Genomic DNA, 24,531 nt, shown 5'->3' with positions numbered 1-24,531 from the left:
TGTGCCGATCGTTCACGAACCCTTTTGATAAAGAATTTCATAATACACCTTTTGTCATCATTTTCATCTAAACCAGTTGTGGGCATGGAGGCCAGTGAGAGTCTGTGGGTCAACCTCACAGTTTTAAAATCCCCACTTAAAAACCCACTACTATTCCCTGGACTGTATGATCTGTGCTGAACCTGTATGCATCACACTGTGTTAGTCATTAAGTTATTATCTGCTACTTTTTTTGTTCTCTATATTTTGATTTTACATTCTGTTATGTGTCGCTGGGTGCTTTGCCTGTTTGTTTCTGTTTCTACAGCACTTTGGTTGGCCCTGTCGCTGTTGAATGTGCTCTATAAATAAAATGGTATGGTATTTATATTATTGATATGCAGAACATGAATGCATGGTACTTAATGGACAGTGATTTATTGCAGTCCAAGCAGTCCTTTATTACATTTATATTGCGATAAGGATAGGTGCAGCCCTAATGCAAACACAAAGTAATAATGGACACCATAGTTAAAGTATGAGATAAAGAATTATAAAAGTTCAACTTTATTTTATTTATGATGCACCACATGTTTACTTTGTGTTCTGAAACACATGAACTTTTAAATCAGAGTTCTTTGTTATTTTCATTTATCCTCAAACCGTTTTAATCTAAAATATCTTGTTTTTGTAGGGAGGCATCTTTTTCTTTTTTAATAGAACGTGTGTTAAGGGATTTTAAAATTGTACCATTTTATCATTTTGTCAAATGTAATGACTGACTACATATGCATTAAGTTTTGTTCAAGTGTTTTGAAAGAGCATGATCCGTGGTTTGCATTTCCCTTTTCTGTGTTTACCAAAATGTTACAATTTTAAGGATAATGTGCTTTGGTGTAGATGTACATAAAATGTCCTAGTACAGTATGCCATTTTGTTTAGGTGCGTGTGTTTTTTTTTCTTTACAAGCGTTTTTTTTCTGTGTTTTGCACAAATTTATGTTTCAGTCTTGAAAAAAATCACATTGTGAAATATGCTCTGTATTTATTACCTTTCACGTTTTAGTGCTCCTACACAGAATAAAAAAAATAATAATAATACAAGTTAAAAAATTGTTCTCATAGCTTCACTGAAAACAAACATTTGAAAACTGCAAACAACCACAGACCATTTTCCCATTTTGGACTCAGGTGTGTTTCCTATTTTAATCAGTCATATTTCAATTTATAGTTATTGCAATTAGGGGTGCACCGATTGCAGTTTTCTGGCCGATCACAGATTTCTAAAAAAAGTCTGACCTGCTGATTCCGATTTTGGATACCGATTTTGTTTTATAAGCGACACTGTCAGGTGTTATAAGATCACAATGCACCTTCAATTTTCCAATCTTATTTTGTTGAAAAACATACACTTGAACAATACAAACTTGTTTTTACTGGCCATGAGGCAGTACTCTAAAATATAAAAGAAGTTTAGAAAATTGTTGTAAAAAACAAAAAAAAATATATAAAAAAACGGTAAAATCGGTTGCTCATGCAAGTATCGGCCGATTTCCGAAAATTATGGAAAATGGGCGATAAATTAACCGGCCGATTTATCGGTGCACCACTAATTGCAATATTATGGTAAATATGTGCTCCAAGATGTGGACACTTGGCCTAGTATGGCATAAACTCAGGGGTAGCTAATCAAACTGTGAAGGATGAAGATAAATCTGTAGAATCTAGGTGCAGGTACACCGTGCAGACACAAAACGTTAGTAGTGATTTGCACCATAAAATAACATCAAGCTAGCTTGATTCAGAATATCTGCGTGGTTGTCGATAATGGCTGCGTTGGCCCCGCCGTTAACAAACATTGTTTTATACGTACCTTCAGGGACGCTGAGGATGCATTCTTGCTTTTGCCTCCTCCGTGTGAAGAACCGGAGCTGGTGCTACCAGACCTTTCCCTTCCGTCCCCGACACCTTGGCTAACTCTCGGGCCGAGACGATGCTGTCCAGCGCCGCGCCGCCGTCCGTCATGGCGGTTATCTTTGGACATCGACTTTGTGTTCAAATCTCAGCAGGTGAGGAATAAACGACCGCGGACAAAGTTCTTGTCAGCAACAGTGACAAGGAGGAAAAAAAACATGTCAGATAAATACATGACACTGAGGACAACCTACCAAAGCCGGAAGTCAGTTTATTGTTACTTTGACTGACGTGGGGATTGGCCAATGAAATGACAGCCTCGTGGTAGTGGCGCACATGCCAGCCAGTTACATACTGTACAATTCAGGTCAAAGGGCGGTGCAGGTTCTTCAGCGGAGCCTCGTTAAATTGTCTTACCATGGCAACCATTAAAAGACAAGGCGGGACAGTGACGAGAGTTTGGTTGAGGTCACAATGATCGTCAAGCTGTTTGCAAATAACCGGAAATGAATACGAAACTTTAGTTTGCCTTCAAAGTAAAGGCATTGAATGCTCAAGCCACAATTTTATTGACGCGATCCCATCATTCAGCACTTAAATGTGTTTAATTCGGCTTAATTTGAACAGGGACGGTACTCTGATTCGTCTTTGCATGAGTCAAAAACTAAAACCATTTTATTGCTATTGACAAACTATTTAAAAATGAGGGCTTTTAGATTATTATTAGTTATTTATTCAAAATATGATTTCTAACACCCTGAGTCAGGGAGTTCCTACAGGGACCCTGGTCCCTGACCTTTTTAAACACCAAATGTTCATCTTTATCTATGTCAGCTTTAGTCCGTTTTACAAAATGAATCAATTTTTTCACTGTTTATTTGCCATTTACAAAATATTAGCCTTGTTTTTGCATTTTTTTTAAAAGAAATGTGCTGTGTGTCTTTGTTAAAAAACTGAAGGTTTAACAAAAAAAACGGATAAAAAATATTCTCAAAATGTGCAACATGCATAATAACCTTTGTCTATGATTAAAAATAGTCCATGCTCAAGAATCCAAGTATACAATTCAACAATTTTCAGTCCGGTCATCTGGATAGTTTCTGTTGTTTTTTTTTGTGTGTGCTGAAACGTTTCTCCTTCCATCCAGAAGGCTTCATCAGTCACGGAAACACTCAACACAAAACTGATTCTTGCCCCAAACAGCTTACTCCAAAGTGGAACAAACCAGTTATGTCGGTGCCAAGATGGTGTCTTTGGCACGCTCCCTCCTCTTGTGCCGGCCCTCTTCCTCGTCGACAGTCATGGCAAACTGGTTCAAAACCAAAAATAGTCCAGATGACCTGAATGAAAATTGTTGGATTGTATACCTGGATTATTGAGCATGGACTATTTTTGGTTTTGCATCAGTTTGACATGACTGTCGACGAGGAAGAGGGCCGGCACAAGAGGAAAGGGTGTACCAAAGACACCATCTTAGCACCAACATAACTGGTTTGTTCCACTTTGGAGTAAGCTGTTTGGGGCAAGAATCAGTTTTGTGTTGAGTGTTTCCTTGACTGATGAAGCCTTCCGGATGGAAGGAGAAACGTTTCAGAAAAAAAAAAAAAGGAAGAAGGAAGAAACTGTCCAGATGACCTGACTGAAAATCGCTGGTTTGTCTATGATTAATTATTTATTCATTTATTTTAATTTCATGGCACAAAGCACTACTAATATTACTAACTGTGAAATACTTAGTTATACTAATTAATCCTACTTGCACCATTATATTCTACCATGTTGTTTACTATACTTCTGTTGATTCTTGCAAATATTATATTTCTCCTCACTTTGGTACTTTATTTTGTACTTTTATTGCAGCTTTATGTTTCATTTTTTTAGCGAGTCAAAACAGTTCCTCTCATCCTGAACATTTCGTTACAGTGTTGACCTTGTGTTAACCTGCATATGACAAATAAGCAATAAACTATACATTTACTGACTTTTGCAAAAAGGTAGACTTTTGCATAATTATTCATAAAACTGTTGTCATTGAAAATAGGTGCAGTTGATTTAATTATGGATTAAGGTCTGATGGACTCATTTTACATGTTTGTTTCTAAGAATAGACTATAATGTATTTTTCAAACACAAAGAAATAAATACAGACCCAACAAATCAAAGGACCTCCTGGATGCTTTACGAACATGTTAATGTTTATGAGGCTTTTATTTTTTTACTTATGTTTAGAAATGCTTCTCCAACAAAATCAAAATATTAGTTGTGCTTCACAGTTAAAAATAAATAAATCACAAAACAAAGTATGCTTTTTTAATCTTAAATTACAATATTCTAGCCCACAAGTAGTTTCATTTAGACCATTTTGGCCTGTGCACAAAAAAGTTTGGGCACCCTGTATGGTATCTTGATGACTTTTAACTACAGTAATTGCTAACAAAAAGGTTAAATCGTGCCATCTGGACCAGTTTTTTTAACTGAGAAACGCTTCGTCCCCCATCCAGAGGACTTCTTCCGTCTATGGCCTGCCAATCAATCTGTCCCATAGCCTTCACTGCTGTGTTTCAAGCCAACCTCCTGTTTGAATCTCAGGCTTTTAACACGTGCAAATTAAAACACACCCATCCAAAACAATCCATCATCATGTACAACAATCTAATGTTTTAGGCCAGATGGTGTGAGATTCCATCAGGAGGTTGACTTGAAACACAGCAACGAAGGTATGGGCCAGATCAGGTTGGCAGGCCATTGACTGAGGAAGTCCTCTGGATGGGGGACGAAAAGTTTCTCACTTAAAGAAACTGGTCCAGATGACATGATTTAACCTTTTTTTGTTGTTATCTACCTGGATGATTGAGCTTACAAACTTTTTTTTTTTTTTAACAATAAATGCTGTTTAGTTTTCACTGGCCAAGCTTTTATTTTGAAGGTCCATTTCGGAAGCGCTTTCTTTCTCTGGAATAAACGATGACTGAGCGACCATTGTACGGACAACTTTTCACGGTAATAACTTCCATGTCTTCTTGTAAGAATAACTCACCTTAGTTCTTTTTGGCTTACGCTGTTGCTTCTGTTTTCTTCTCACACGTTTGCTCAGTGAACAGAAAAATCAGTTCCTAGCTATTAGTCGTAACTAGATTAGTTTTTTTTTTACATTTTAGTTTGTTGTTTTGAATCCTAAACGCAGCAGTTCTTGTGAAATTGTGTTTTTTGTACTTCCTCCAGCTGGCCAGCAGATAGCACGGTTGCATGGAGTTGATCAGTTCTTGTAAAGTGGACTTTTTAATCGTTTTCAATTAATTTCCCAGTTCCATTTCTTTTGTTTTGAACAGATGATGCACATTTCATTCTTGCTCCTGCTTGTTCAGTTTGGAGTTGGACAAAGTTCTCATCAACATCTTCATGAAGATCATCAGCAGCACAACCCTGACCATGACATGGCTGTACTGCTAGGAGAGCAGGTTGTTTCATATTTTTAATTCATTTTATTAGATTCCTCAGACCTTGCATCAATCTTCTGATCTCTTTTTACACTCCTTGTTGTTTGCTTTTCATTAGAGCACTGATGCAATAAAGAAACTGAGCCCAGCAGAGCAGCAGAAGAAGATGATAGAAATTGTTAAAAAGATTGATACAAATGATGACAACCTTCTAAGTGCAGGTAATCATGTTAAGACGTGATAGCAAAGATAAACGCAGGTGAATATAAACTGATATATGAACATGTGTTTTCTTATCCACAGAGGAGATCGCTCTGTGGATTCAGCATGTCTACAGAAAATATGCTCTGGAAGATGCAGCGGAGCGGTTCTCAGAGTTTGACATCAACAACGATGGTGTTGTGACATGGGAGGAGTATAACTCTGTCGCTCATGACCAGCTCTTTAGTTTGGATGACAACACAGTTCTGGAGGACCCAGAACAAGAGTCTTTAAGAAAAGTAGGTAAACTTTGTAAATGCACGTTACTCTCCTATAACTTAGCGGCACTTTAACAAACGCTCGTATTTCAACTAGCTCCACTTAAAGGAGAAGAATCGCTTTGATTTCGCTAACGTGGATGGCAAACCTGGCCTCAACGTAACAGAATTTCTTGCCTTCACCCACCCATCTGAAGTGGATTATATGGCTGTGAGATGAGTTTACGTCCTACTTCTGTAAAATCTGATACGATAATGCACCCTTCCATCTATTATATCCATGTGCTTTGTATAAACTTTAATAGATTTACTTTTTTTTTCCCCTTCCAGGACTTTGCCATTGAAGATGTATTGAGTGAATATGATACTGATAAAGATGGATTCATCTCTCTAAGTGAGTTTATTGGAAATGTGCGTAATGAAGGTAAGAAGACCACAGACGTTGTTTAAAACCCTAAATGATTTTTGTTGTTGTTGTTGATTAGTCACCTTTTCCAAGATTTTTACTTACCATTTTTTCTTTGTCAATTAGACGAAACTCCATCACAGTGGGAGATTGAGGAAACAGTTAGATTTAAAGAACTGTATGACCAAGACAAGGATGGCAGACTGAATCGAGACGAGCAGCTGCGGTGGGTTGCACCCAACAGCTACGGTTCAGCAAGAGAGGAAGTACGGTTCACTTACTATTTGTTTAAAGTTTTTGTTTTGTTATGTTCAGTAAATACGTTAAGAGACAGCGAAAGTGCATGATACCTTTAGAAATGCAAGAAGGCACTCATGAGATTTGGTTTAATCTTAATCTTAACAGTTAAACACAACCAAACTGAACTACCAGTAATAAAACAGTTGCACAGTTCATATGTTACTTCTAACATTACTTCTAACCTACAAAGCCCTCAACAACCTAGCTCCGTTTTGTGTTGGAGCTCTTTTTGTTCCATATTTTCCTAACAGGGCACATCGCTCTCAGACTGCAGGCTTACTTGTGGTTCCTAGAGTTTCCAAAATCAGAATGGGAGGAATATCTTTCAGTTTTCAGGCTCCTGTCCATGAGGCTGACACATTGTCTGGTTTTAAGACTCGGCTTAAGACTTTCCTTTTTGATAAATCCTATAGTTAGGGTTGGCTTGTTATGCTGCCATAGGCTTAGACTACCGGAGGACAGATTGACCTCATTTCCTTAAATTAATTGTTAAAATTGAATAGTTTTCATTTGATACTATTTCTATCTTAACGTGATTCTCGAGCTGCCATTGTGTATCTGTTCCTCTCAAACCCAGCTGGTCGAAGCAGAGACAAGTGGACATCTGCTTCGACCAGCCTGAGCCTGCTTCTGCTAAAGGTTTCATCCTCATGAGGGAGTTTTTCCTTCCCACTGTCGCTTTCATGCTTGCTCAAGATGAGAGTCTGCAATGGAGTTAAACTAAAAGCAGTCTGCTCCTCAGATAATTAATGTTATTAACTTGTATTTTTATAAATGAATGTTTCTGTTCAGTGCCCTGAGACGACTTCTGTTGTGACTTGGTGCTATAGAAATAAACTGAATTGAACTGAATGTCTTTATTAGGTAATCACTCAGTATGGGCTGAGCATCTTTCTGTACATTCAGTAATTAAGTAATTCTTAGAATTTTCGTATTCACTTCCTCATTACTCAAATGTGGACAGTTCCTTCCTACAAAAATGCTTCAGTTTGTCAGCATTTCTGAGATGTCATCATTACACGGACCTGTTACTATCAGGGCTCTGACTTGGTCACCTTAAATCATATATTTTCTTTTAATTCCATCATTTTTAGTCTTGATCAATTCATGTGCTTTGGATCAATCTTATATTAAATCTTATCCTAAGCCTCCATAACCTTGGCCTTTTAAGATGTTCACTTTTTGAGCAATGGAGCAAAGAGGCCGTCAAACCATAATGCTACTTCTACCATGCTTCACAATTGGAACAAGGTTCTGTTTTTGTTCTGAACATCGGTTTAAAAAAATAAAATGTTCTAGTGAAGACATCAACATTTAGCAAGTTTGCTTTGATCGTTGCAGTCATCCACTGTTAGCTGAAGAACACCTACATTAGCCCGATTCATTAATAATTGCTCATATTTAAAATCAGTTAAGCATTAAAAAAATCTTTTGTAGCTTGTTATTATGACAGATCTTACAGATACCTGAATGTGGGGCTGCTCACACAGTTCATAGTTCGTTACATCTCTGATACTTTAAAAAGCATTTATATATCTGTTAGTTAGGCTTGTTGCAATAAACAATAAATCAATTAATTGCATGATAAATGAAAATTATCAACCTCATTTTCATTTATTGGCTTTATCGTTTCTTCGTCGCTCTTTGTACTGGACTCTGGATAAAAAGGCTCAACTCCGGTGCTCTTCACTGACACTTCCCTTTCTCTTTTCGCTTTAAAATCTGTTTTAACGATCCAAAATCGCGTTTTTGGATCGTTAAAAGCAGCTAAGCTACGAGCTAAGCTAACAGGCCGACCTCGGGGAAAAAAACCCTCCGTTTTGTCGAAGCTCCAAAATTCACAGTTGAAACCCGTGCCTTCGTGTAAAAAGTTGTTTTTCTCGGCAAAAAGATGCTGAGAACTTGTTTACTGATTTTTTATTATTAAAAGTGTTGTGTGACAAATGTTATGCTAAAGAGCTCAAACCACACAGCGCGTCCGCCATTTTGAGAACTGACAAGAAAGCGAGACAGCCCATGTCACGTCAAGGGGCTGCTCTCTCATTTTTCTTAAAGAGACACGCTGCTGCTCCCTCACTATCCATCCTTCGGTTCAAACAGTCTTATACTGCCACAACAAATTAATCAACATTTCTTCTAAAATTTGACAATAATTACTAATTATTGTCAAATTTCAAACAATATTATCGTTTATCGCAATAATTTCTGAGACAATTAATCGCCCAGCAAAATTTGTTATCGTGACAGGCCTACTGTTAGTCTTAATGGTGAGAAGTTACTCTGTGTTTGTCTGGTTCTCCATGTTTTTTTCCCCCTATCTCCTGTAAATTAGTTATTTCAAACTGTACGGTTATTGTTTGGAAGCATTATACATAGTTTTCTCCTCAACAAATTTACTCATGGATGGTCTCTGATTTGTCCTTGACAGGCTCTTCATCTCATCAAGGAAATGGACCTAGATGGAGACGGGCAGATTTCATTGGCAGAAGTTTTGAAAAACCAAGAAACCTTCATGAACAGTGAAGTGACAGACTATGGCAGACAGCTGCACGTGGCACACGATGAATTATAACCAGAAGTATTTGCTTGTTGTAGAATATGGATGGAGAAATGTAATGTGGTTTATTTCGTTTGTTCTGCTGTAAGATTGGTCATTTATGTAACTTTGGAAATTGCTACGCATAACTTGCAGCAGTTATTTGAAAAAAGTACATAATATACAGAAATGTAAGTCACCAACAAAAGTCCTTGAAAATGAGTCACTTTAAAATCAAAATGTCTTCAGAATGTTGCTAAATCGGTACACATTGCGATGCTATCGGTTAGGTTGCAAAAACGAGTGGACCATCTTTCTGTGCATATATAGTTTTGAAGAGCATTTAAACAAAAATACACACAAAACACTCTTGGTTAGGGATTACTTGTCCCTTACAGGGACATCGAGTTTGTTCTGAACACGTTCCCGCAGGAGTTAAACAGTTACTGTGTATCTCTTGTTGCCAGTCGTTTCACACGTGAGTGAGATTGTGTCAGCCGCTGACACGTTCCAGCTCTTCCTTATTGAAATGAAGTGACTAAGCGAGTGAGAGTTGGTTAGTTTCCTGAACGTGCTCTGATGCGTTACACTTGTGTCGAAGCTTGGTCTGTTACACCGCCGAGGCTGTCCAAGTGATACAGAAGCTGAGTTTTCCAACGGATTATTTTCAAGCATTGTCAAAATGGCTTTCCAGTTTAAGGATGCATTTTGGGTGAGTTATAACACTATTTGAAAGTTTTGTTCAAAACTATAGGGAACAATGACCTCAACACAACTGTGAAGCTCTTATTGGATTATATTATTACTGGGTTTTTACAAGGTTTCAGTTGATTTATTTTTTTGTTGTACCGATTATTGTGTCTGATGAACCATGCATATTTTAAGTTTGACATTAAGTTTTAAAGTTGTTTTTTTTTTTTTTAAACTTCCAGTTGTTTATTTTTTTTTATCATTTCTTATTTTAAAAGCCATTGAATCTTTGCCTGTTCTCATTTTTAATAAGTTGATCAATTTTTGTCAAAATGTCATGCAAATGATTGGCAGCCCAGGGTCCAGTCCAGGAAGCAGAGTTGTAGTCCTCCACACCTCTGCTGCTTCTCCTGTTACCCACTCAAACTCCTGTTGAAACAGTACCAGCTCAGCCATGGCTCAAATTAAATAAACCAAACATCAACTATAGAAAAATAAATCATAAAAATGTTATTCAAAATAATTACGGTTACTTTACCAGAACAAAAAATAAAAATCGTTAAATGTGGATTCATGAACATCAGCTCTCTTTCCTCTTAAGTGTCTGTTAATGAACTGATAATTGATCATCATATTGATGTACTTGTTTGACAGAAACCTGGCTCCAACAGGAGGATGTTGTTAATATAAATGAATCCACTCCTGCTCATTTAAATTTTCATGTTCCTAGAACAACAGGTCGGGGTGGAGACAGTTTGATGACAGGATTTAACATTTTTTGTGGTAAATAATGACTCTTCCTCATACACCAAAGTTAGTCATGGAGTCCCTCAGGGTTCAGTGCTTGGACCAAGGGTCTGCAACCTGCGGCGCTGGAGCTACAGGTACATGCAGCTCTTTGGTTCCTCCACAGCGGCTCGTTCAAGCTTTGACCAAAACTAACATAAAACTGAATTTTATTGGTTGTTATACAAACGACAAAAAAGGACTAGTTTTACCAGTTTTCCTGTAATGTCTTTTGCAAATATGTGAACACTGGAACATTTACAAGGATTAAAACATACTCACTTTAACAACAAAGTCCATGCTCAGTAATCCAGGTATAAAATCCATCATTTTTCAGTCAGGTCATCTGGACAGTTTCTTTTTTTTTTTTGTGCTGAAACGTTTTGCCTTCGATCCAGAAGGCTTCATCAGTCAAAGAAACACACAACAAAACTGATTATTCCCCAACAGCTTATTCCAAAGTGGAACAAACCAGTTCTTCTTGTGGTAAGATGGTCTCTTTGGTACGCCCCTCCTCCATTGCCGACCCTCTTCCTTGTTGACAGTCTTGTCAAACTGGTTGAATACTCTAACTTTATGCTTTATTTCTATACTTTATCAATTTTTCCACAATAAAAAAATACATAGGCCTACAAAGTTTTTAGTATTTATTATTTAAAAACTACCCCATCCCCCTTACAAGAATCTGTTTTTTTTTTTTCATTTGTCTTAACTTGGAAAAACATAAATTATTATATATTTTTAGCTTTATAATGTCACCCCTATAACGGCCACAAAAGCCACTTCCAACAAACCTAAAGTGGCCCACAGGCCACCAGTTGATAATCACAGCAGGTTGTTGTGCCTTTGATCACTTTTAATTTAGTGAACAAAGGTGTGAAATGGCTCTTTTGATCATAAAGGTTGCAGACTCCTGGCTTGGACCAATACTCTACTTTGTATATGCTTCCATTGGGATAATTTTTCATTGTTATGTTGATGATAGCTGATTATATTTATTCATGAAACCAGATGAGTCCAATCAGCTACTACAAGCATGTCTTAAAGATATAAAATTCTGGATGACCCTTAATTTTCTGCTTTTAAACTCAAACAAGACAGAGGTTGTGGTTTTTGGACCTGGGCATCTTAGGAGTAAATGTTGCTGCCTTTCACTTCCTTCATAATTTGGCCTCCAGTTGTAATGTCAAAAACCTTGGTATTATTTTTGATCAGGACATGTCTTTTATCCCCCACATTTAAAACGTTACTGGGATTGCGTTCCTCCACCTGCGTAATATCTCTAAGATTAGAAACATCTTGTCCAAAAATGATGCAGAAAAACTGATCCGTGCATTTACCACATCTATGCTATTGGGGGAGTGGTGGCGCAGAGGTTCAAGATGGGCCTGTGACTGGAAAGTCACATGTTAAACTCCCGGTACCGTCAACATCAAAAATGTGGGTGGAAAAGGTGAAGCACCCACTCTGGACCCCTGAGCAAGGCCCTTAACCCCCACGATCTGCTCCCCAAAAAAACAGGCCTCTCTTGAAAATGAGTTCTCGTGACTCAATGAGACTACCTGTATAAGTAAAGAGTAAATGAAAAAAAAAAAAAAACGTTGGACTATTGCAATGGTTTATTATCTGGGTGTCCAAAAAATATTTTAAAAGTCTTCAGTTAATCCAAAATGCTGCTGCCAGAGTCTTAACTGTAGTTGGTAGGAGAGATCATCTCTCTCCAGTTTTAGCTTCTCTCCATTGACTCCCTGTCAAGTCCAGAATAGAATTCAAAATTGTACTTCTACAAAGCTCTCAACAACCTAGCTCCATCTTATATTACAGATCTTATTGTTCCATATTTTCCCAACAAAGCACTTGGCTCTCAGACTGCAGGTTTACTCGTGGTTCCTAGAGTTTCCAAGAGCAGAATGGGAGGAAGATCTTTCAGTTATCAGGCTCCTCTCTTGTGGAACCAATTTCCAGTTTCTGTCTGTGAGGCTGACACATTGTCCAGTTTTAAGATTAGGCTTAAATATGTCATGTTTCATAAATAAGTTAAAAAAGTAATAAAAAAATCAAAGTTGGGGTCGGCTTGGGTTTACTGAGCTAACCCATTATGCTTCAATAGACTTAGACTGCTGGAGGACAAACTGACCACAGTTCCTCTCTCTGCTGCTCTCTTTGCTTGCTCCACTCTACGTTAGTATTTACGTATTTCTATCTTTAACATGTTATTTTATTTTTTTTGTCTTTCTTCCATTAAAAGTACACCTGGACCATTCCATGTTTGGTAGTTTCTCCTTCCTGTCCTCTCAAACCCCAGCCGGTCGATGTAGATGACCGCTCATCCTGAGCCTGGTTCTGCAAGAGGTTCCTTCTTGTTTAAAGGGAGTTTTTCCTTTCCACTGTTGCCTTTGTGCTTGCTCAGGGTGGGAGACTGCAACAACGTAAAGATTCAACACAATTGGCTTGCTTTAATAGATAACTTTTACTAAGTGTTTTCTTTTATAATATAAAATGTAAATGTCTGTTGTGACTTGGTGCTATATAAATCAACTGAACTGACATATATTAAATTGAATCATTTACATAACGTGGCATCACCAGGGAAACTCACTTAGGAATTCACCATTTTGAAGACGTGCGAAACCTTAAGTGTGCATGGGTGTTAACCAAGTCCTTACCTTTATCATTTCCTGTTGAAACGTCCACTCTGCACTTTCTTGCTCTTGATTTCCTGACATCAATAGACATCATGTTTTAGCACCAGTTGAACATACCCACAGCTTTATTTTAATTTGATGTCACGTCTTCACATCATGTTACTTTTCTTAGTGAAATACATCCAATCAATGTTACCTGTGGGAAACATTTTAACCAGGGGCACCACTAAAGGGGTGCCAGGGGAGGCAATAGAAACAACATAGCGGTACCTGAAAATCTATTGTAGCTTTAAGTTTTAAACCTTCTGGTGGTGACACCTCTCCAATTTAGTCCCCCTCCTGTAACAGTTTCCACTTGAATTTAAATGAGATACCACAATAACTACATATGGAGAGGGGAAAAAAAACGCTGTTGATGGCTGCTGTTGTTGTAATGAGCCACATTAAAATACAGTAAAAACTTTTGAATCTGTGGTTTTATATTGAGATTGTAAAGATAAGTATCTGGCACGTTATTGCTCTACAGGGAAACAACTTCATCAGCAGTGAGGGTTATGAGACTATTATTCAGAGACTTAATGAAGGCCGGCGGACATGTAAAGACATGGAGGAGCTCTTGAAACTGAGGTGGGTTGGCTAATTTATGATGAAATGTACCCGAGTTTATAAATGGACCTGATGTGACCTGTAATTCTGTATCTGTTCGTTTATGCAGGGCAACCGCTGAAGAGAAATATGGGAAGGAACTGGTTTCCATTACCAAAAAGGCCTGGGGGTTGGTGGAGATTTGGTGCGTGCATATGGGTTCATTTGTGCCTAAATGACCTATCATTCTTTGTTTAACCTTTTAGTGAATCATAACATGGTATAAACTTGTGTTTAAAATATATATATATATATATATATGATTTTCCTCTTTCAGCACATTGAGAGCATCATTTGATGAAATGAAAACACGTAAGCATGAGTTATGCTGTCCACACTGTTTCACATGTTCATTTTTTGTTTGTTTTTTGACTCGATCAGTTTTTTTGAACCTTGTGTATTTTATTTGTTAATTTTTTTCAGAAATTGAAAATGTAGGAAACTTGCACATTCAGTTGTCTGGGCTCCTAAAGGAGGAAGTGAGGCGAATGGAGGAGTTCAGAGAACGACAGAAAGAACAGAGAAAAAAAGTATGCCCCCCATTTTTAAAATGTATTATGTAATAAAAGAAGTAACACAGTTTCCTCTTTCTAACGTAAATGTCCCTGCCATCCAGTTGGAAGTCATCATGGAGAAGGCCCACAAGACAAAAGTGTCCCTCCACAAGAAGACAGTCGAGGTCAGAACAGTTCATCTTAATAGAGCTCAAAGATTTGTGATTATATTTGTTAATCGTTTTAGAGAGACTCTTTCTTTTGTGTGAATTCTTATTACACAAGATCATAGAAGTTGCAAACAATACAAATGATAAGGTTTAGTCAGGAAAATGACCTTATGTGAAAATATGCAACAGAACTGTGCATTGCTTTGCATCAAGAGTGAAATCTTGATGTGGGGTTTCTAACATTTGGGTGACGTAATGGATAAAAAAAAATACCAGAATTTAATTTTTTTTTTTTTACTGTTGAAGTGCTTCAGATTTGTTTCTGTTGAGAGGAAGGAAGTGTGTGGTCTCATCTCTCTCAACTGAATCCCTCCACCCTTTTCCTACCAAGAGTTCAGCGTGAACCGTTAATGAACGAGGTACGGGTGACAAACTTCAGTTTCTGTTTTCTACACCTGCAGTCTAAAAAGATCTATGAGCAACGCTGCAAAGAGGCGGATGAGATAGAGCAAATGGCTGAAAGGCTGGGCATCGCTCCCACAGCAACTCCCAAACAGATCGAGAAGGTAAATAATATATGTCGACTAATTACGGAAGTGTTTTTTGAAGCCGAGCACGTGGGAACTCCAACATCCTTACAAATAAACTCTCAACAAAGCTTAAATATGAATAGTTGAATTAAAGATTACTTTGCTCACAAAAAAATAATAAAATTGATCATCTGAGTCTAGCAGCAATCATCGTCACTTGTGTTTTGACTGGTTATTAACAGCGCTCAGATGGAATTAATTTTTTTTTTTTTTAATTTCAAGTAACAAATGAAAGGTAATACTGTACAATGAAATGAGTCAGAATATAATTACCAGTGATCTGGCACCAACTTCATACATCCTTATTAAAATAGTTAAAAGACTGTATTGCGAAATTAATGCTCTTTCTGCAGTACTCCCCATTTTTATTAGTTTGTCACCAATATTTCACAACTAACTGAATTTTGCAAGCCTGCTGTAATAAAACAGGACCAAAGCAAAAAAAAACAGAGTTTTTATGTACAGTAATTTCATGTTACTTAGTTTTCATAAGACTAGATCTATGGATTATAATGTCCACATGAGCGTGTTTGGAAGCAGTTATTCAGGAAATAGTGTTACTCAAAACTTGTGTTTGTTATTGTAAACTATTTTCTCAGAGAATCATCTTTCATCTGACTAAAATTTGACTGTGTAATGAACATGTCATTCGTGGCATGAGCTTTGGTCAGTGTGAACTGAAAATAAATATTTTATTGATAGAAAAGAACACAAAAACAATATATGGCTGATTAAACCCTGGCTTATTTTTTCAACTTGGACCTAAAACGTTGAACATCGTATTGCATCCATTCATCGCAAGGCCAAACAAAACAACACTCAGCTCTGTGGATAAAATGAACTTCTTTCAAGCATAGGTCATGCCTATAGAAGTTGGGTTCTGTGGAAAGGTTATGAACAAATAATGTCTTACCTGTTGAAGATAGCTCTTCAAGCAAAATGTGAACTGCAATAATATTTTTACTATTATAATTGTTTCAAGATGGCAGTAATCCACCCTTGCTGTGACTAGCAGTTAGCTTGACAACAGTCAGAAATAAGTCACTTTTATCCAAATTAAAGCTGTTCGAAGAGTTATCTGAAACAGGTGAGATATTTGTTAATAACCTTTCTACAGAACCCCATTTTAAAAGATGAATTGCTGCTTTTTGAAAAAAACATCAACTGAGGTTTTCACTTCCATCTTATCAAAACTGTAAATTAGAGAAAAGACAAAATGCAGTATGACAGTGATACGGATGTTTCTGAAACTGTGCTCTGAAGTAGATTTTGTCTTCTCCCTTTTTCTCCTTAGATGAACAGCAAATCTAAGCAGTGCAGGGAAGCTGCAGTCGAAGCTGGTAAGAAGGATGAACACACTAAAGAACCAGTTCTGTATGTTGGCAATAAAAATGTTTTGTCACAGAAGCTGCTGCGGTTTACCAGAAACTTTTTTTTTTTTTTTTTTAGAATAGTGGTCATATTAACTTCTTTTTTCTGGTTAGTGTAAAGAAAAGTTTAATTCAAAGAATTTAAAGCCATGGTTTTTTTTTTCTTTTTTCCAGGCGTTCTTTAGAACTCATACCATATGTAAAATCGGTGTAATTTGTCTGTTTGTGTTTAGAGAAGCAGTACAGGTCCAACATTGAACAGCTGGACATGATTCGTCTGGAATGGGAAATGACACATGTGGAAACATGTGAGGTACGATGCATGAAGCTGTAGTTTTCCTCCAAATGCTTGCTCGAGATTTACCAGTAGTTCTTTCTAAATGTTGTGCATAGTTAGACATGGGTCAAACAAGGATATATGATACTTCCCCTAAGCCGACTACACGGTGACTCATTAAAGTTAAAAATATATATTTCCGTGCAGCAGTGAGATAGCATCATCATCAGAGCTGAAGCAGACATGCAACTGCATAAGGGCAGCTGTCAGTGATACCTTACAGAACAGGACATGTTCAAGCCCAAAAGAGGAAAAAGCATCAGTGAATAAACTGCAGTGCTGTTGTGGCGATGTATTTGCCCCCTACAGATTTCTTCTGCTTTTGCCTTTTTGTCACACTTAAATATTTAATCAAATTTCATCATCAATATCAGCAAACAGTTTTAAATATCAGACGAAGGCAACCTGAGGAAACACAGAATGCATTTGGTGAATTGGCCCTTAGTAAAAAAAAAAAAAAAAAAAAAGTAATTTCCCCTCTTGGTAAATCATGATTTAACTGTTTTTTTGTTGTTGTTGTTGTTTGTTTGTTGAAAGCTAAGCTCTTTTTCATTGCCACATTCAGGCCTGATAACTGCCAGACCTGTATAATCAAGAAATCCCTTAAATAAATCATTATTTGTAAATTGCTATAAACATGGAAGAGTGGTGAGTCTTCCCAGGAGTGTCCTGCTGACCAAAATTACGGTAGTCCAAGTGCATCGACGACTCATCCAGGAGGTCTCTAAAAAGTAACCAAAAACATGTAAAGCCCTCACTTCCATCAGCTAATGTTAGAGTTTACGATTCAACAATAAGAGATAAAAAAGGCAATGACAAGGAAGAAACCACCGCTGTGCAAAAACAACATAAAAGACCAACTCACATTTACAAAAACAAACAAAATAGTTTTGAGTTTGGGTGATTTATTCTGTGGACTGATAAGACAAAAGTGAACATTTTTGGACGGCTTCTCTCTTCACATCTGGTTTAAAATGAATACTGCTTTTCAGAAAAAGAGCAGCGTACCGACAGTAAAACATGGTGGATGTAGTGTGATGTCTGGGCCTGCTTTACTACTTTGCTGCTTTGCTCTGCCTGTTTAAATGTTCTGGACCGTGTTGCTCCCCTTAAAACCAGAAAAACTAAACTTAAATCAGAGCCTTGGCTGAATGACGTCACTCGAGCCGTTAGGCGGCAGTGTCGCAGAGCTGAACGAAGGTGGAGGAAGGACAGGCTGCAGGTTTCTTTTCAAATGTTAAGGGAGAGTTGGCGTCACTATCAGAAAACCGTTAAAGCTACCAAATGTAAATTCTTCTCTGATTTAATTGTCTCCAACTCCCACAACCCCCGAGTTCTTTTCTCCACCCTGAACTCAGTTCTACACCTCAGTGAGTCTTCACCTCTGGAAGCCTCAACTGAGCTGTGTGAAAACTTCCTCCATTTCTTCTTAGAAAAAGTGGCAAACACCCGGGCACTCATTTCTCCACCAGCTCATGATCTGTCCATCCCTTCTCAGTGTGTGGCTGTGTTTGACCACTTTGAGCCCATCTCTCTGTTCTCTCTGGAGCAGGTAATGTGCAGCATGAAGCCATCTGGTTCCCCCTTTGATGTGGTCCCCCCTCAACTACTAAAGGAAGTTTTTCCTACCCTGGGTCCTTTTATCCTCGCTATTCTGAATAGCAGTTTATCCTCAGGTGTGCTGCCAAAAACTTTTAAACATGATGCTGTCCAGCCCCTCCTGAAAAAAACCTAACCTTGACCCCTCAGTCATATCCAACTTCCGGCCTGTCTCCAGACTCCCATTCACCTCTAAACTACTGGAAAAAAATTGTGGAGTCTCAGTTGAAACAGTTTTTTGGGGGATCACGCTATCCTAGAGTTATTCCAATCTGGCTTCAAATCTCTCCATAGCACTGAAACTGCTCTACTGAAGGTTTTTAACGACATTTTCATATCCACAGACGCAGGTGATTCTGTGCTGCTTGTCCTATTGGACCTTACATCTGCTTTTGACACCATCGACCACAAGATCCTCATTTCTAGACTGGAGCAGTGGGTGGGCATCACAGGGTCAGCCCTTAAATGGTTTGGGTCCTACCTCTCTGACAGAACCTTCTGTGTCAATATCAAAGATTTTAGTTCGGCATCGACAGCGCTCCAGTGGGGGGTACCGCAGGGGTCCATCCTCGGTCCCCTTCTCTTTTCTTTATACCTGCTGCCACTAGGTGCTATTTTCCGCAAACACAACATACCCTTTCATTTCTACGCCGATGATTGCCAAATTTACTTCCCCCCTGAGGCACAGAGGCACACGCTCTATTCAGCCTCTTCTTGACTGCCTGGCTGACATCCGGGACTGGATGGCTTTAAACTTCTTAAGCTTCAATGAGAAGAAGTCTGAAGTCATGCTGTTCCATCCCAGTGGCTCACTCATGAACCATGACATTGACCTTTTCTCTCTAGCCCCGCTAGAGAAACAAAAGGTCACTAATCTGGGGGTGATAATGGACCCGTCCTTAAAACTCAACAGTCACGTAAACATGATGGTCAAATCCTGTTTTTTTCAGCTGAGACAGCTGTCTAAGCTGAAACCTATACTCTCCAAGAAGAACCTTGAGACAGTGATCCACGCCTTCATAACATCTAGGCTTGATTACTGCAATTCACTTCTGTTTGGAATCAGTCAGTCCTCCATTTCACGTCTTCAACTGGTTCAAAATGCTGCAGCCCGATTTTTAACTGGTACAGGCTATAGAGAGCACATCACGCCAGTTTTGGCCTCCCTGCACTGGCTACCCATTCACCTTCGGATCCAATTCAAAATTCTCATGTACAGGTTCTTCTCAAAAAATTAGCATATTGTGATAAAGGTCATTATTTTCCATAATGTAATGATAAAAATGAAACTTTCATAGATTTCTGATTCATTGCACACCAACTGAAATATTTCAGGTCTTTGTTTTAATACTGATGATTATGGCATACAGCTCATGAAAACCCAAAATGCCTGTCCCAAAAAATTAGCATATTTCATCCCACCAATGAAAGACAAGTGTTTTTAATACAAAAAACGCCAACCTTCAAATAATCATGTTCAGTTATGCACTCAATACTTGGTCGGAATCCTTTTGCATGAATGACTGCTTCAATGCGGCGTGGCATGGAGGCAATCAGCCTGTGGCACTGCTGAGGTGTTATGAAGGTCCAGGATGCTTCGATAGTGGCCTTAAGCTCATCTAGAGTGTTGGGTCTTGCGTCTCTCAACTTTCTCTTCACAATATCCCACAGGTTCTCTATGGGGTTCAGGTCAGGAGAGTTGGCAGGCCAATTGAGCACAGTAATACCATGGTCAGTAAACCATTTACCAGTGGTTTTGGCACTGTGAGCAGGTGCCAGGTCGTGCTGAAAAATGAAATCTTCATCTCCATAAAGCTTTTCAGCAGATGGAAGCATGAAGTGCTCCAAAATCTCCTGATAGCTGCATTGACCCTGCACTTGATAAAACACAGTGGACCAACACCAGCAGCTGACATGACACCCCAGTGACTGTGGGAACTTGACACTGGACCTCAAGCAGTGTGAATTCTGTGTCTCCTCTCTTCCTCCAGACTCTGGGACCTTGATTTCCAAAGCAAATGCAAAATTTACTGTAATCAGAGAACATAACTTTGGACCACTCAGCAGCAGTCCCAGGCGAGATGCTTCTGACGCAGTCTCTTGTTCAAAAGTGGCTTGACCTGGGGAATGCGGCACCTGTAGCCCATTTCCTGCACACGCCTGTGCACGGTGGCTCTGGATGTTTCTACTCCAGACTCAGTCCACTGCTTCCGCAGGTCCCCCAAGGTCTGGAATCGGCCCTTCTCCACAATCCTCCTCAGGGTCCGGTCACCTCTTCTCGTTGTGCAGCGTTTTCTGCCACACTTTTCCCTTCCCACAGACTTCCCACTGAGGTGCCTTGATACAGCACTCTGGGAACAGCCTATTCGTTCAGCAGTTTCTTTCTGTGTCTTACCCTCTTGCTTGAGGGTGTCAATGATGGCCTTCTGGACAGCAGTCAGGTCGGCAGTCTTACCCATGATTGTGGTTTTGAGTAATGAACAAGGCTGGGAGTTTTTAAAAGCCTCAGGAATCTTTTGCAGGTGTTTAGAGTTACGTCGTTGATTCAGATGGTCAGGTTAATAGCTTGTTTAGAGAACCTTTTCATGATATGCTAATTTTTTGGGACAGGCATTTTGGGTTTTCATGAGCTGTATGCCATAATCATCAGTATTAAAACAATTAAAGACCTGAAATATTTCAGTTGGTGTGCAATGAATCTGAAATATATGAAAGTTTCATTTTTATCATTACATTATGGAAAATAATGACCTTTATCACAATATGCTAATTTTTTGAGAAGGACCTTCATATTTTTAAATCACTGAACAGTTCCGCCCCATCCTATCTCACTGATCTTCTGCAGCCAAATGTCCCACCGCGCTCTCTGAGGTCAGCAGACCTGATGCTTCTCTCAGACCCAGAAACCCGTCGCAAGCTCAGAGGTGACAGGGCTTTCTCTGTTGCAGGTCCACGACTGTGGAATGAGTTGCCACTGAGTGTCCGGCAGGCTCCCACACTCTCAGTCTTTAAGTCTCGCTTGAAGACCCACTTCTATTCTCTTGCCTTTAACACGGTGTGATTTGTTTTGGTCCTGTCTGTACTCTACACTGTTGGCCATTTTAGTTAGCTTCTGCTGCTATTTGTATCTGTATTTTTATTTTATGTTTTCCTGTCCGCTGTGCATGTTTGTTTTCTTTTGTACAGCACTTTGGTTGGCCTTGTTGCTGTTTTAAGTGCTCTATAAATAAATTGGTATGGTATGGTATTTCTATGTCCATCTTTTTTTCCAGCAAAAACTGATCTTGATCTAAAACTGGAATGAAAAGTTGCAAGGAACGCTTGGCTTTTTTTCCCCCCTCACGATCTCTAAAACTGTTGTTTTGCAGATGTTTCAGCAGCAAGAAGACGACAGAATCAACGTTTTAAGGAATGCTTTGTGGGTGCACTGTAACCATTTTTCCATGCAGTGTGTAAAAGATGACGAGGTGGGTGTAGCTGGTTGTAAGCAAATGTATTGAAATGACAGTTACAGCAGCACATGATTTGTATTTAGTATCCCTTGTGAACAAACCGCTCTTTCAGTGTTATGAAAATGTACGAAAAATGTTGGAAGACTGTGACATCATAGCAGACAACAACCACTTTGTGGAGACGAAAAGGACAAACTCAACCCCCCCAGGTAGGCATCGCCTGCCTGTGATTTGAATGTTCTTTCACGAGACATTATTTTCATGTTATCATTGCAGAAGGCTTTACTTTAAAAGCTGTTATTTTTTCACAGCTCCAATTATTTACGAGGATTACTATGAAAATAACGCTTCGGCAGAAAGAAATGGCAGTGCTGGATTTGTTGAAGGAGTTAAAAAGAGGTTAAAGAATTAATATACATATATATATATATTTGTTGTTCTTTTTTTTTAGTCTGTGTTGTTTATTGAAAACTTTTCCCATCCTTTAGGTTTTCAAATCTTCTGACAGGAACCTTTAGCTCCAGAGCGAACATCAATGAGCCAATTTCACAATGTGCTGGTACCGGTACAGTACCAAAGTTATTCAAGTTGTAATATGTATTTTAATTACGTCACATTTGACTGCAAATATAAAAGCTACTTTACTTCCTGATAAAAACAAGTTTTTGGAGCAACTACAGGTTGCTGACTAGTAATTATTTACACCAGAGAGTCAAATTAGAGGTTTGTAGGAAATGTATCATGCAAATTTGAAGGAAAATTAGGCCACTTAAATCTGACGTTTAAATATTTTAGGCAGAAATGGCTCCCTTAACTTAAAGATGCTGTGCTGACAAATAACAGGCTGGAAAACTTACATAATTAATGTTAAGTTGGATCCGTTTGTTGAATCTACATAAAATACCAACAATAACAGCTGCATACATAAACTAGTATTTTTTTATTATTACTCCAACGAGCCGTAAGCTTAAAACATAACCAACAGATGATTAGCTGAAGGGCGATAAACTTCTCAGGTTGTTTTTAAGTCTTTAAAAATAAAGGCGGCAAAGACATAAATTTCAAATACTGCTCATTGGCTGTATATACCCATCTTTAAGCCTCACACGTCTTCTTTTGTCAACTTGCCTCATCTTTTAAACCACACACGCCACAATATGTACTGTATACACTATTTTGTTCCACCACATATACCACAGGTGATGCGAATGACAATAAAAAAACCTTGACAATATGCCGTCGTGGTCGGGTTCAAGGACTGAGACTGAGAAAAAAAAAAACATCCAAAACCCAAAGATAAAACTGCGAAACACTTTCAGAAAGCTTAAATGACTGTTGATCAAGAGCACTTTGAAAGGATAAAGAAGTATTGCCCATTAGAAGCAAAAAAAAAAAAAAAAAATACACCAGGATTGTTGTAAAACTTTACACAATACTGTTCCTACACACTACGAGTCACTGCCTACACTAACTGCTTACTTCCTCTCAGCAGGAACACCCGACGGCGTTTATGCTTTCATTTCTGAACCTCAGACGCCACGGTCGAGCAGCGAGGAGTATAAGGCTGTGTATGACTACAATGCACAGGTCTGGTTCTCAACACTCATATGAAGATCTTTTATTGTGAGCATATTCATAGAATAATCGGACGATCTCGTTTGTTTAGGGGAATGACGAACTGTCGCTGTGTGTTGGCGATGTTGTGATGGTGTTGGATAAAGGAGAGGACGGCTGGTGGATGGTGAACAGAAATGGCAATTCCGGATTAGTTCCCGGTTCCTTCCTTACTCAAGAATAAGTCAGCCCGACTGAGTAAAGACATTTCCACGTGTATATTTTTTAAACGTCCTGTAATGTTAGCTCAACATAGATTTTATCGCCTCGCAATGAGGTTGCTGGATTGCCTCGTGGCGTGAGGACTGTTTGTGTGAAGTTTGCATGTTCACCCCATGCACACGTGGGTTTCCTCCCGCAGACCAATAACATGCATGTTAATTGGTAACTCTACATTATTCCTACATGTGAGTGTATGAATGGTTGTTGGTCTTATTTGTCTGTGTCCCAGTATGGACTTGTGACCTGTCCAAAGTGTACCGCCTCTCGCACCATGACTGGAAATGGACAACCCAAAAAGGAAAAAGCGGGTAAAGAAAATTCATGGATGGTATTACTACACATACAGTAATTTACTCATGCATGCCAAGTGCAATACTTAAAATAGAAGGTGGAAATCAACATTGCACTAGTTTCTACCAACAAACTATAACTATATAATTTCCAGTTAACACATACAGATCTGTATATATGGGTTTCAAGATGAAACAGCACAAGTTATTTCAGTATATTTCTGTTTCCCTTGTTGCTGAGGTCAAGTGCTTATCATACTATCAAGGAGACTATTTTGATCTTGTGCAAGATTATAGCACTAAGTTTATTTATTAAAGTCAACTCTTATCTGGTTTTGTACAAAAAATAAACATTTTTTCATGCGTCTTAACATTTATGTGTGGTTGTTAAAGAGTAACAGCTTGTGAAGTGTTTTTTTGTTTGTACATGATGGAAAAATGTTTTCTGATGCATTTGTCATAGTTCTTACAGGCTATTTTAAAGATCGTGTATGAGGAGTGTGTCAAGTCGTTTTGTCTGTCTTGTGGTTGAGTACTCTGTTGTCTACGGTGCTTATCTTTAGTGTTTAGGTCACCT

The 24,531-nt window shown here is 38.5% G+C and overlaps 3 protein-coding genes across 3 annotated transcripts in view; 2 read left to right on the top strand and 1 right to left on the bottom strand.

The window, feature by feature from the left end:
• scaper (S-phase cyclin A-associated protein in the ER) overlaps positions 1–1,905 on the bottom strand; it is a 71,059-nt gene extending 69,154 nt beyond the window's left edge. Inside the window, exon 1 of the mRNA XM_037683519.1 lies at positions 1,852–1,905. The gene's annotated coding sequence lies outside the window, so the exon portion shown is untranslated. The remainder of the gene's footprint in view (positions 1–1,851) is intronic.
• Positions 1,906–4,868: 2,963 nt separating this feature from the next.
• rcn2 (reticulocalbin 2) lies at positions 4,869–9,303 on the top strand. Its single transcript, XM_037682901.1, has 8 exons — positions 4,869–4,892; positions 5,222–5,350; positions 5,448–5,550; positions 5,633–5,829; positions 5,906–6,019; positions 6,139–6,232; positions 6,341–6,480; positions 8,943–9,303. The coding sequence occupies exons 2-8, from the start codon at positions 5,222–5,224 to the stop codon at positions 9,084–9,086; spliced, it is 921 nt and encodes a 306-aa protein (XP_037538829.1). The 5' UTR covers positions 4,869–4,892; the 3' UTR covers positions 9,087–9,303.
• A 429-nt stretch (positions 9,304–9,732) lies between these two features.
• Positions 9,733–23,626, top strand: pstpip1a (proline-serine-threonine phosphatase interacting protein 1a). Its single transcript, XM_037682900.1, has 15 exons — positions 9,733–9,762; positions 13,698–13,798; positions 13,887–13,961; positions 14,094–14,128; positions 14,240–14,346; positions 14,433–14,495; positions 14,942–15,046; positions 16,365–16,410; positions 16,674–16,753; positions 21,745–21,843; positions 21,941–22,037; positions 22,140–22,227; positions 22,317–22,393; positions 23,321–23,415; positions 23,495–23,626. The coding sequence occupies exons 1-15, from the start codon at positions 9,733–9,735 to the stop codon at positions 23,624–23,626; spliced, it is 1,230 nt and encodes a 409-aa protein (XP_037538828.1).
• Positions 23,627–24,531: the final 905 nt, after the last annotated feature.

The sequence above is a fragment of the Nematolebias whitei genome, chromosome 10 (genome assembly GCF_014905685.2).
Source record: "Nematolebias whitei isolate Nwh7 chromosome 10, NemWhi1, whole genome shotgun sequence".
NCBI lineage: Eukaryota > Metazoa > Chordata > Actinopteri > Cyprinodontiformes > Rivulidae > Nematolebias > Nematolebias whitei.
This window is presented reverse-complemented; position numbering and strand designations above follow the sequence as displayed.

Bases quoted from the DNA above. Each gene is read 5' to 3' on its own strand.
- rcn2 (XM_037682901.1), top strand. From the start codon at position 5,222: ATGATGCACATTTCATTCTTGCTCCTGCTTGTTCAGTTTGGAGTTGGA. The intron at 5,830-5,905 runs GTAGGTAAACTT...TATTTCAACTAG, and splicing joins AACAAGAGTCTTTAAGAAAA to CTCCACTTAAAGGAGAAGAA. The intron at 6,020-6,138 runs GTGAGATGAGTT...TTCCCCTTCCAG, and splicing joins CTGAAGTGGATTATATGGCT to GACTTTGCCATTGAAGATGT.
- pstpip1a (XM_037682900.1), top strand. From the start codon at position 9,733: ATGGCTTTCCAGTTTAAGGATGCATTTTGG. The intron at 14,129-14,239 runs GTAAGCATGAGT...AATTTTTTTCAG, and splicing joins ATTTGATGAAATGAAAACAC to AAATTGAAAATGTAGGAAAC. The intron at 23,416-23,494 runs GTCTGGTTCTCA...TCGTTTGTTTAG, and splicing joins TGTATGACTACAATGCACAG to GGGAATGACGAACTGTCGCT.